General features: G+C 39.3%; 1 protein-coding gene across 8 annotated transcripts in view; it reads right to left on the minus strand.

Annotated features, from left to right (window-relative positions):
- Positions 1–13,876, minus strand: part of lrba (LPS responsive beige-like anchor protein) — a 185,419-nt gene that overhangs the window by 72,917 nt on the left and 98,626 nt on the right. For 5 of the 8 annotated variants that reach the window (XM_051384753.1, XM_051384755.1, XM_051384754.1 and 2 more), the window contains exons 37-40: positions 7,171–7,295; positions 6,842–6,856; positions 2,597–2,740; positions 609–745 (exon numbers count right to left, since the gene is read on the minus strand). In XM_051384753.1, the coding sequence (XP_051240713.1) occupies positions 609–745; positions 2,597–2,740; positions 6,842–6,856; positions 7,171–7,295 (421 nt within the window). The remainder of the gene's footprint in view (positions 1–608; positions 746–2,596; positions 2,741–6,841; positions 6,857–7,170; positions 7,296–13,876) is intronic. The other 3 variants (XM_051384759.1, XM_051384758.1, XM_051384756.1) reach the window with 1 other exon arrangement.

Below are 13,876 nucleotides of genomic sequence, written 5' to 3' on the forward strand. Positions count from 1 at the left end.
TATGCACTGAACAGGCAGCCACCTGTGGGTCAGCAGCCCTCTGTGGCCAACATAAAGGAACTAGAATTGGTTAAAATGTTAGTTTATTTTATTATTTTTTTAAATCAGAGCAACATATTTCCGTGCAATTATAATGTTTGAGAGCTGCTTACCGTGAAAATAGTGCTGCAGGCATTAAAAAAAGGGACGATCCTTAATGGGAAGGCCTGATCCATGTGGCAGTGTCATCATTAATTTATTATAAAAACACTGAGTTTCTTAGAAATTAAACACTGTTATGGCGTTAGACTTACTTTACAAAAATATTAATCGAGAAAAAAAGTAGTGTTTATATCAAATCCCAAAAATATTAAAAAGAAAAAAATCAATTCAAACAGTCACTCTAACTTCAGCGACAGACTGACGAGAACTTTTGGAAACACCAATAGTATTATTTTTTTTCTTCTCATGAATAATAATAATAATAATAATAATAATAATACACTCGTAGATACCAAAACGTATGCGTCAGTCAGTATTTAGCATTATACCAGCACTATGGGAAATTCCGAGCATGGCTTCAATAAGTGACAATTTGAGACGTGATCAATGGAGCTCGAGTCTCTTACCTTTGGATCGATGGCCTTGAAGCCCGGCTCGTCCTCGTCCACCTCGAAGTAGAGCTCGGAGGCGGTGATGGACAGGGTGCCTTTCACCACCACGGCCGGAGCCACCAGCTGAGCACTGGCGCTTAAGTTTACTGGGCCTGCAGGAAGAGACACATGCCGGGTCACAAAAACAAGGTGTCCCCCCCTCTCTTCTCCCAAAGTGCTGGCTTTTTCAAATAGCCACCGACGGTAAAAATTAAAATAAAAAGGTAAACTTATTAAACTCAACAAGGGATTTGTGAGCTGATGGTGAATGTCAGAAACCCACCGCAGAGGCCTTCAAACCTAGACGTGGTTAATTAATAAGGAAAAGTGAAGATAAACAGGCGGCAGATAACGACAATGTGTCTATTTTTGTAGTTGAGCGTGTTTATCCCTTACATTTTCTTTATATACAACAATTCTGCATAAGAGTTGCAGTTTGTTAAAATGACCAAGCTAAAGGCTACGGCTGCTTCAAACACTGTCTCTAGTTTCCCTCCTATAATTGGTAAATTAATCGATGAGTTCAAGATAAAGTAAGAAACATGCAACAGTGCACTGCCCATTGTATGATATATGCGTATAGATTGCAAAATAAAAAGTAAAAAATAAAATAAAAAAAAAAGAGCATTCTAAAACTCGCACTAAAATAAAATAAAAAAACAAGTGTAAAACTTTCAAACATAATTGTCAAAAAATCGACTGTCAGTCAGGATCCATTGATTGCGGCCGGTTGGGTGAAGCTCTGTTTAATCTCTCATCAATCTTAATTTATGCCAGTATGACAATGAGAGCCCGGCTCAGGGGAGCTGTGGGTGGAGGCTCTGCCCGGCTCTGCACATGTGAGCCATTGTATTTGCAGATGTGCGCTGCGGAGAAAAGGAGGCTCGGAGCCCGGCCTGATTTCCCAGAGCACCCTCACAACTCATGCAAACGGATGGAATAAACAGATATATATTCATTCCTCTGCCTCTCGCGAACCCCGTGAGTACTGACATGTTATCCGTGGGTTGAAATAACACATTTTATTTTTTTTCCATTCAGTCAAAGACATTCAATTACACCTGAAGCAGACAGCTGCTTAAGGGGAGAAGCTGAAGCCTCTCGCAGTATACACATCACTTTATTAGACAGGATTCAACGTTTAATCCTATTGTCGTCCAGTTGCGTTATTTTAATAGCACTCTGAGCCCCCATTAATGCAGCTTAGTCTGGTGAGCGCTGTCGCTGCGCATAAAAATACGGATTACACTGCAATCCGATTAGCGGACTATATGATATTTAATTAAGATTATTTAAATAACAGATGTATCAAAAGCGACAAAGGACTGACAACTCTGTGAGTTGGATTCAATTTAATTTAATACAAGGCTGTGTATGGGCTCATGCTGCTTTTCTTGAAATCAGATAATGTCCCATTTCAGGGTGAGCAGTATCCTGGGATAAACTCGGCTACTGCAGGATAAAAAAATGTTTAGAGAGTTGCTACTCAGGCCTCTGTGTATGTTTGTGAAGCAAGACCTCCAGTGGCAGACAGCAAACTGCAGATACTGTGTTTTCATGCAGCACACTCTCCTATTGGTGCCATAATGAAAGAGTTGTCCAGAGGTCTAATGCTGGGTAAGGCTTTTATTAAAAGCCTGTTTTCCTTGTACATACATAAGGAGTCTGCACTTTTAAAACAATTAATGGTAAAAATATCTGGGAAAAAAACAGTGATATCAAAGCAGCATTTGGGAAAATCAGTGAATTCCCATGATGGGAGATAGGATGTCAGTGCACAAGAACAAGTTATAGCACACTAATAAACAGTGGGGTTGTGTGTGTGAGTAGGATATTATAAGCTATATAAAAATTACAGTGACATTATTTCTTTATTTTGTCTGGGCTGCAGGATAAACAGCAGAACTGGGAGGGGTGAGAATGACAGCGGTATGAGGGGTGAAGAGGATGAGCCGTTTCTTTACCTGTTAAGTTCTCCAGGTCCTTCTCCTCTAAGGATGACAGCGTGTCGTCGTCTCCGTCAAGTAATGTCTCACTCTCAGAGTTTTGATTTCCCAAAGCCTGACTCCTGATGGACTGCTTGCCTTTGAGAACATCCTCCTCGGACGCTGGAGGGGGGAGGGGGGAAAGGGGCTTTTTATTTTAACTTTACAGGCATTGCAGTTATAAAAAGGTCATATACAGTGTCATTCATGGAGGTATATTTATTTCATATGGTATTGTTGGTAACACAATAAACACGTTAAACTTTATTTCAGTACAGAGTTGGATAGCTTTCAAAGTTTCACTGATCACATGTTTGAGCAGATTTTATTTTTAGCTGAAACCCGACTCAGACATCTTTTCTCTGTAAAAAAAAAACAAAAAACCCCCCAGCAATTATAAGTAACGATTACAAACAGTGAAAAACGACAATGGAAAAGTTATTTTTGCTACACATTACAGACTGACTAATAAACAGTTGTTGTGCTCTAATATGAGCTATCAGTCTCCCCCCACTGCCTCAGTTAAACAACTATAGCTAAGAGTGGTGTTGTGGTCCACTCAAATCAGTGACTTGCAGAGCTACATGCAGGCAGACAAACCGAAAACAGCGAACACAATGGAGAGACAAAAGACAAACTTACATAACTCTAACCCTGAATGCATTTTGCACTTGAATGCATGAAAACAAACACCATGCATGCAAATATTATTCAAACACATATAAACAAAATGAGGGTTGCACTCTGCCCATTTTGATTTCAACTGAACATGACATGAGGTTCTAAATGGATTATTTAAGAAAAATGGTAATCTGCAAACATTTACAGAGCCCTGCATTCCCCAGTGGTGCATGGTAAGGATCCACAGACAGTCTGCAGTACAAAGACCGGCTGGCGAGTCTTCCCTCTTTGTAAACATAGCTGGCAATATAGTGAGAGCTTTCGCTGCTTCTGTGCATGTTTTCTAATCCACCATTCTGGTAAGAGCAACACAGTTTTAATCTGGTGAGACGCTGAATGCATACCTAGTGGGTTTTTTTATTTTTATCCTCACCTGTGGGGAGATCAATTGCACTTCCTAAAAATGCACAGCCGCGTCCTGTGGCTTTATACTTTGAAACTGCTACAAGAGCTGGGATAAAAAATCTCTTGTCATGGAAAATATGCAGCTCACTGATATTTAGAATGGTCTTCCTGTAATTAAGCCTCCCTGGAGGATTCTTTAGTTAGCAGCACTGAAATTACTACCAGCTCCTCTAATACGTACCACATGCCATTGTATTCACACCAAGCAAGTGGACAGGGGACTTATCACGAGAAAACAGATGGATTTGAACTTCTTTACATTTCACCGTAAACCTGCTCAGCAGTTCTCACCCCAGCAACAGAAGTAACATTTAGCATTGAGCCTCACGAGTACACAGTCTGATGCAATACATGACTGGCCTGATGTTAAACCATGTTTCTTCTCTTACCCTCAAGCACAAGTTATTAATAGTTCCCATATACAATATGCACTCAAGTTAGAGCGACAAAAATAATGAGCAGTCAGCATATTGTTTGGCTCCATAAGAATAGCAAGAAAAGCTATTTTGACCAGAGTTGTGTCACTTATCACCAGGAAAAAGAAATATGCACAGAAGTAACAGGCTACATGCTAACGTCTCACTCTCTGTTCCTGAAGCTGATACTGTTTATTTTTTTCTTCTTTTAATTTGAAAACTCTCTCACTTTTGGTGGGGTGTGTGTGTGTGTGTGTGTGTGTGTGTGTGTGTGTGGTGTGTGTGTGGAATCATAGTAGAGTACAAAGTTGTAAGTAAATATGTAAGTAAACTTAACTAAAGTGTTAATAATACTAATAGCAAAGACATTTTAAAAAATACATAAAACATTTAGACGTGAAGTCACAACAATCATTGACTTTTTAAAATGTAGGGTGTCATTTAAATTGAATAAAATTCAAATTCAAAATGATTACAATGATAAACAATCTGTGCAAAGAGCTGGCGTGCCACATCAACAAAAAAAAAAAAAAAATCTATACTTCAATCTCATCACTCATCACGCAGGGGGCAGAAACGCGCATAAATCCCAACAGGTTATACTTTTTCCAAAACCCCATTTCCCGACTGAAAGGTTCAACTACCTGCTTATACAACTCAAGGCATGCATGGTCACAGCAATTAAATTGTCAAAATTAACAAATTTGTTTTTAACGGGAGCGTAGCCAGGAGTGTGGTCATGAGGCGAGTATTGATTACCAGAACAGAGACATTAGTCTTCAGGTATTTACTCTGCCACCTCTGGTACACGGGCCCTGGACCAGACCAAATCAATCCCCAGAAAAGATGGTTCTTTCCAGCCATAAATACATAACAGCCTACTGAAGCCCACTGGCAGCCACAAACTCTCCTGTGGAAATCATCTTGGCGCAGTATGAATGATAACAGTTGTCCATATCCTTAACGCAGAAATGCACATTTCTCTCCATGTTTAAAAAGGAAGAGGCATACATTTCCCTCGTCTTAAAAAGGAAAAATAAAACTTTGTAACTATACATCACTCGGTTAAAAATGTTAAATATTTTCCGTTGCTTCTAATTTTATGATCATGCCTGAGATTTGAAAAGTGCAGCCACAAGTAGCTAGAAAATTAGGGTAAATTCAGGCTTGATCTCATACTAAATATTTTCTTAGGGAGTGAGACTGCATTTTCTCCTCTGCATCTGATGAATATAATTACAGCCAGATATGACCTTTGTGCTCTGCTTGAAAACTCAGCCCTGCATTCTCATCTTGAGCTGCACTTCCGTAACAAATGTCGGGTCGACTAAAACAAGACGAAAGGTTACATCAGAAAATGGATGCCGTCAGGCCTCAATGTCAAAGAGTTATTTTAATGATATATTCCCATACTTCAGCCAGGCAGTATACTCTCTTGAGGTAGCATACCCTTGCCACAACTGCCTGCTGGCTATTTTTAAACAGACTTGACTTTGAAACCAAATGTTGTTAGCAGGAATTTGACTTTTTTCCTACCAGTGATGAATATGTGCAACTCATAAGCTGAAATTGTTTTGAATAAAATTTAATATCAGACCAAACACCTGAATAACCAGCTCACCAAACGCCTTCAACACATTTTCATCAGCTAAAAAGTAGTCAATGACTGACCATAAGTGATGTGTCTGTTCTCTGTCATGAACTAGCTGAAGGGAAAACGAGGACGAATTAAGATGAAAACAAAGTGAGATTCAGAGGCTTGCTTGCAGAAGAACAGCGACCAGCTGGACTCCGGCCTCAGTCTCCAGCTGCCGCCACACTGCAGCCATTACTGCAGACCAGAAGTCTCCCAGGATCCTGGGATCCCCAACACTTATTGCTTTTAGATCACATTCTTATTGACTCCTGTCACACCTGCCATTTGTCTTTGGGAATGATGTCACATTTAAGGGGACTTTTGCAGGTGACACATTGAGAACATTTTCGGTCCACAAATGGACGTTTATTGGTGAGAGTAATTGACTGAGCTGGTAAATGTGGGCCCAGCATGACGATGATTGCAAACCCTTGTGTGTGCTGGATCTTTGGAGAAATGAGGGATTACATGCACTCTAGGAGAGAAATGCGACTCCTGGTGTTAATGCAGTGACATGTGTCATTTAGATATTGTGGTTATAAGTGACTGCTGGGAATGTGAAGCTGTTCTCAGATGAGGTTTATTGAAAATCGGCACCTGTCTCTATAGAGAAGTGCACAGAAACAATGAGAAATTGATCTGACCTATTCCAATACTAAAGGAAAAGTAATCAATGCTGTTAATTCTAATGACAACTCTGTACTTTGGGTAATTGCAGAAATGAGTCATATAGTGAGTTTTTTCAAAACCACATTAAATTTCCCAACATCTTAAGTAAAATGTGGACAATGTTTGGTAGACTGGAATTTGCATTTCACTAGCGCAACATTTAACCTGAGGGACCAATAAAACGTATTACTGTCTAACAATATAAGACATTAAAATAATAAATTCATCATAATTATACACCCAAAATACATTTCATTTTGACTACAAGCGGGATATATTTTAATGTTTTCCTCTGATCTTGCAAATTATCCTGCGAAGGAATGAATCAAAGGCATGAATCCCCAAATGACCCCTCATTCAAACGCAAAAATCTCAATAAGGGAAAAAAGAGGAAGAGGGAGAATGAATGTTACTTACCACTAATATCAGCCACTGCATTGCAGCAAAAAAAAAGACAATGAAAAAGAATTCACATGTCATCTCACACAGTTCAAAACTGAATTTCTGAGTAAAGCATGCTAACGCTCAGGTTGATTATTAGTCCAGCTTTGCATAATGTGTGGCAGGGTATGAAATTACCTTTGTGAAATTCAAATGAGGGTGCTATTTTACTGTGTCTTGTGGTACAATAAATCTTTTATTGCAACGGGAAGACTAATTTTTATTACCATGTACCTGGTGCTACCACCAAGTGAGTAAGAAAGGGAGCGCAAACAACAGGCAGGGACCTGGTGGATGGGACTGACCGTGTTCGGCCGCGGCTTTGAGAATAGCCTCTGAGTGAGTGGATCCGGAGGGGTTCCTGATGAAGCGACGTCGCCGCCTTAAATCGTCCTCCCAGTAGTCCAGGCGCCAGAACTCCCTCGGCCGGCTGCAACGAGACAGAGGTAGCACATGTGTTAGCAATTACCAGCCAGCGTGGTATAGCAGCCCAGCATTAGCACTCGGTCCGAGCAAGCATACATAAAGCCAGCATTGTGTTTGGTGGGGTTTTTTTTACCCTCCAAATCACTCTTTAAAAACATTCACTTAGACACAAGCTTAGACCCCAAATCACTGTATCTCTGTCCTTGACAATGACAGTATCTCCATCTCAGAGGATAAAGGTGTTCCTTTTTTGCTTTCTTTTTCCTTCTCTTTCTCTCTTTGAGAGGGTGAACTGAGCACTAAGTACATCACAGTGGAATGAGCAAATGACAGCTTGATCATTTTCCACACACTTTTGTGGCACGTGCTTCCATTCTAGGCTCATTTCAAGCCCAGCAGGATACCTCTTGTCAGGACTCATGGCTAGCAGGATAAGGAGAAGGCTATTACAAACACATAGGAAGGGGTGGATAGCATTACCAATATTAATCAATGTCTGCAGCACCCATTTTTCTTTCCAATTTACATCTCCCTCTACCAGACCCGGTCAGTAAATCATCTTGCTCCCAAGGAAAAGAAAGTGTTAACTTTTAATGAGGAGTCACTGCCACCTAGCATTGTGCATGTACACAGTGTACCTGTCTATAATGAAATATCACTTCTATTTTTTCAAAGTGATTTAATTTAAATATAATCTAAAATATTCATTACCCATAGCTTGAAGGATCAAAAAAGTGTAAGAAAATCATTTTTCTCATTACATAAGCCTTTTTGTTTTTCCCAGTTTAGGAGTTTTTAATTTGAAGAACTTCTTAGTACACAACAAAGCTGTTCATGTGTCAATCCGTCAGCACGGAAACCCGCCTTTTTAAGTGTAAAAACAGCTCATGTGTTAATGATTAACAACTCAGGTGGGGAGGGAAAAAACAACACGCAGTTGGGTCTTCAGTGAGACTAAATCCTGACTGTCTGACTCAAGTCAAATAGTCATTTTACTGGTTACTTAATGTTCTCGTGAGAAAAACACTTTAAAAGGAAATAAGAAAATCCTAGAGTAGGCTTGTCCAGGACTTAGTTTTGTTGGTTTTTGTTCGCCATTACATGTTCCTAAAACCCACTGCAACAATTTTCCATGGTTCGTGAAATAATGTAAATGTCTTTAATTTTGCTATGCTGCATGGAAAGTGAAAATAAGACCAGCAGGATCTACGCTCTCATGAAACATACAGTAAATTTAGATATGTGCTACCTACTAACCATGTGGTTGTAAAATGGTTTTCAATTCCACAGATAAACCTTTTTTTATGATTAAAATCAGAGTGAAAGAAAAGTGTCACAAGAAAAGACAAAAATAACAAAATATTCCTAAAATAACAAAAACCAAACCATGACCAGGTTATTCATAAGTAGCTGCAGTGTATCCTGTGAAGGTGTAGGAAGACACAGTTTATGGTTTCAGTGGCATAAGCTATGACGGGAGAACCCCAGCATACTTTATGGGATCTACTCTTGAACGCTGCTCTGGCCGGGGGCTCCTCACAAATCTTCAGTCCAACACCAATGATCACACAGGGGCCTCTAAAAGGGAAAGGAGCTTTACGCAAGAAAATAAATACAATTTCCAAGCGGGTCCTTTAAAACCCTGTATGTCCTGGGTAATGAAAACCACTGATTATCTGGACAAAAAAAAAGAAAATCAGTCTCAAAAGGCAAGTGGAGAGGGGCTGCAGAGTGCATTTAATTCAGTGCATAGAAGCACCCATTGAGTGCAACTACAATATGAGGAGATGTATGTGAAATTTAGAAAATGGCATAAATGGGAATATAGGTACCTTCAGAGCAGTGAATCGAGAGAGTGTGTGTGTGTATGTGTGCAAAAAGCAACTTGGGAAGACACAAGGGACTCAGGGTCTGTGCAGGACCAGATTTCTCACTAGTGACAAAGCCCCTGCTCCATGTTTGCATGTGATAGTCTCTGAACGCAAATGGCCACTTCATCATCCTGCCTGCAATGGTATTCATCTATGGAAATAATTATCAAGGTTGTGCATGGCACACAGCTCCGAATCAGGACGCACTCGTCTCTCATCTCATGGCAGAGGGGGGGTCTGTCCGACTCACACAATACACATTAATCCATCAGGGGGGAGCCATTGGCTGGAGTAATTAGTCACGGCATGGGGGGACCACCTCTGCCAGTCATATTCATCCAGTGCACCATGAGCAGGTGACAATGGAAGTCCTAATGATGGGGTGCTAGAAGAGGTGGACGCACGATGAAAGATACCTCGTCATCAATCCCCAATGAGAGCGCCGCCGTAACAAGAATGGAGATGTACAGCGCCACGCAACCCCCATACCACACACTGAGCGTGTTTCCACAAAGATGATAAATTATTCAGGGATCATCCATCCTCCTAGGGCATCCTTGGCAGAATTTACTGAAGCACCATTCTTCAAAATAACAACAATTAAAATAACAAAGGGCCAGCGTTGTGCTTTGGCTCACGCCAACCACTTGTGTAATTAGTAATTAGTTCGGTCATAAAAGGTGTCTGGAAAGCCCGCTCGTTAAGCCTGAAGTGACTGTTGTCTGATGATGAAAGTGGGGGAGAGACAATCTGACAGAGGGACTGACGGTCCTTTAAAAATCTGAGCAAAACCTAAACGTATATTACTGCAAGCCTTACATGCGCGAGCTCCGGGTTTGTTTGTATTAAGGAAAATTTGTTGAGCCTTTAATGTAGACCACATTGGCTACTGATGAAACAGGGTCCGGAAGAGTTTTATGTGAGGTAGTAAATAGTAATTACCCTTTCTCTCTCTCTCTCTCTCTCTCTCTCTTTTTTTTTAAAAACATCTTTTGGATGCTCTTCAGGACTGTGGAGTAGTAAATTTGAGGAAGTTTACCAACACAGAGGACGAATGGGGGAGCTCAAGTTTCTCCTTTTATACGGCCCTGATGCTCTTTCTCCCTAATCACTTAACAAAACAGTTATGCCTTCAATTTAATAAACTCAACACAAACCATCAACGCGCTGCAAGGAGATATTTTACTGGTGGGTTCTTTAAGATTTCAATTGCGCTACTAAATTGTCCATTTACATCAAAACAGAGTGGGCGTCCAAGTAGATCTGGCATGGTTAGGTGACATACAAAATAAATGGTTTAATTGTGAGTGTTCAGTATGAGAGCTGGTTCACGATTAATGAAATGCTTATTTGGAGAGAACAGCATTTAGAAAAGTGGAGGGCCAAGTGAACTACATTAACTATGTCCTCTACAATAAACTATTCCCTGACACATGGGGGTTTTTCACCCATATAACAAGAAGCATATTTATTTACAAGTATGATAGAGCTGATTACTGAAATCCCATTATTTGTAGATGACTAGTGTTTTTAAAGCAATAGTCCATATAGGGTCTATAATACCAATAGCCCCAATACTATTGTTACAATTTCAACCACATTTTAATAAAATTGTAGAAATATATATATTTTTTCTTTTTATACACGAGTCTCTATATTCTTTACTTTCCTTTGTTGTATTTACTATTACAGTTTCCTGCTGCACCAACCCAATTTCCCTAGGGAAGTATTAAGGTTTAATCTTACCCTAAATATAATAATAATCTAGCATTATAAAACCCTAACACAACAATCCCAATTCACTTCACCTCTATTAATCATCATATTATTTGGATTAGTGACTTTAGAAGTAGTTATATACAAGGGCTACCACTGCTTATCATTATCAAATGGACGGTTTGAACATATTAATGAGGACTGCATTTTCCATGGCACAGTTGTTAGTTTGCTGACAAGGACAAATTATCGCCATCCATCAAGATTCAACAGACAGGACCATCCAGACCGATTCCTCACAGTTTTTTTTCACCATTTTCAGTTTTAAAAGTTTATTTTGTTTTTAAACAGACATCAGAAACTGATATTAGAACAGAACCAATTTATGTCCTTATTATTATTTTTTATTTTAATTAAGCTTTCTTGCTAAAAGGTAGAATTTACTTTGGGTGAACAGGGAGAGGTAAAGAAAATATTACTGTTGTTGCACGGGTTTATCTTTAAAGCATTTGATATTATGTAAATAATAATATGACCTTTATCATAGCAAGCAGGACATGCAGAGTGAATATGCTTTCATATATCACTACAAGCGACTGCACTTTGGCACAAACAGTCATTCATAACCTTTCTGCTAAATTAATTTGGGTACAGTCAATGAGACCTGCATATGCAGAAGAGATTTCTCTCCTTGCTTATTTTATATTAATGCAAGTTCCCATTGGCAGCCCTCAAATTGCTCAAACATTGCTGCTATCCCCAAGATCATTTTGCTTTGATTTGCATAAACCATGTGTTTAGAAGAAACGGGAGAGCAGGAATAGATTGAGGATTTGTCATGTTGAGGACTGGTTGCTTGAGCACTGGCTCTTTGTCAAACGGTGGCAGCGATGGCTTCGATGGTATCTCCAGACTCAAATTAAAATGAAACAGGACCAAATACCTTCCCACTGAAATTGTTTGGCATGATTAAGTCTTGCCGGAGTGATTTTCTACATGTGCATTAATGCTTACCCTTCCCACTCCAATGAGGTTTACAGGAGACCATCTACATGTGTGTATGTTAATTCACCTCAGCTAATGTTATTTACAAGATTTACCAGAGGTAATGTTAGGGTCACAGACCCGCCAACATTTCCATCTTCTCTGCTTAAATGACATTCCACATGTAATTTTGCCCATCCTTATTATTAATCACAGGAACAAGTCATTTAATTTGTCTATTTTAAATATAAATCTAAATACTGTGCAATAACTGATTCAACACTACATCATATAGGTGATGAAAAATAAGTAAAAATACATATCTAATAAAAGAGTATACACTGGATTAGAGAAATAAAAATATTCTCTTACATATGAGCCACGGTATTCACTCACACTGAAACAAAGTCCATGTACATTTACATCCTTTGCTTTTATCACTCATTATCAACTCCCCTTTCACTGAGTTTGCTGCAAACACACACACAAGAGTGCACACACTCTCATTACCAAGACAACATAAGCACCCACCACTCCTCCCAATTAACTCCAATTTATCCAAGAGCTTTCAAAAGGAGATCTGAAAAAAGAGGGATTGATACTGCATCTCTGCAACATCACCGGCTTGCGAGGATCAAAGTACTCCCATGGGTGGGAGGCAAAAGGCTTCAGACTCCCCACAATGCAGTGCAGCCAAATGAAATAATGCAAATCGAGCCCTAATTACCACCAGCTTAGTGTGCAGCTTCCAATTAGCAGCAATTACACTCAGTGTAAATTCACCAACAAAAAGCCAGACAATTACGCACTAATTATATCAGATTTCATGGGAGGTAAAAGGAAAAGTGTTGTGTTTATTAAAGGTAGTAAATATTGACCAAAGACAGGAATGTTGTGAAAAAGCTTTTTCCAATCAAATGAAAAATGCTGCAGGACTTTTACTTGATTTTATTGTTTAATTAAAAATAAATAGCTTCACGGTTTACCATATTAAAATTATCTAAGCATCAACTACATAATAAATAATGTATACAGACTTCCACTGCTACGTTGCTGAAGTGGTACCATCTGTATTTTTGATGAAGAGTCACATTTTGCCTGTGATTTTGACAACATGTATTTAAGGCCATTTATCACCACTACTGCGAGGTAATGAGGGCATCCACTGGACCGGGGTTGCATAATTCTGCCATTACTGGCCCATTGTAATAATCTTCTGACCTCTAGCTTTCAGAGCTGATCTTGAATGGTGTGACAAATCTGAACACATACCCAACGTTTCCAACACCCCCACGAAAAGAAAAACACAGCGCAGAAGAAGCTGAAGGTCAGCTGAGATTAGGTGTCTGTGGAGGGTTTTTTTCTCTTAAAAGTTCACATTCTTCATACAAACATGAGGCCATGTTAAACCTTACACCTCAAACAAAAAAACCAGTAAGGGGTCTCAAATAAAAACTCACAAAAATACTTATCATAAAACATACAATTTTAAACTTTTTAAAAAGAAAATCATACATTTCAGTTTAGTTTGAGATTTTTGAAAACTACATAAAATAAAAAAAAATACATGATCTTGCTTGTACGCTGATGAATTTGCAGATACTTTACTAAACAATAAACAAATCAGCATTGTCCCCTCTCTCTTGAACTCTCTTGTTTCCTGCTTCAGTGTGATGCAGGACTACAAGGCTCTGCAATCTCATCTAGCAAGCCTGTCTGCTATTCATGAGCACCTCCTCCCCTCCCTCTCCATCATGCAGCCGTGCCCATTATACAACACTTAAAGCATTGTACGTGCCTGTGTGTGTGTGTCTGTGTCAAGTGCAGCAATTCCATGGCAAGGTGATTGAAACGATCACATAAACAGAGTCTGACTAACTATAATGGCCATGTAGTTATCTTTTCGTTCAAGCTTCAACCTTAAAGAAAAAAAACACAAAGCATCACCCCAGATAAAACTCTCATGAATTTTAAATTAAAAAAAGATGTCAGTGATTTATTATGTTGTTCATAT

The sequence above is a fragment of the Dicentrarchus labrax genome, unplaced genomic scaffold, assembly GCF_905237075.1.
Source record: "Dicentrarchus labrax unplaced genomic scaffold, dlabrax2021, whole genome shotgun sequence".
Lineage (NCBI taxonomy): Eukaryota > Metazoa > Chordata > Actinopteri > Moronidae > Dicentrarchus > Dicentrarchus labrax.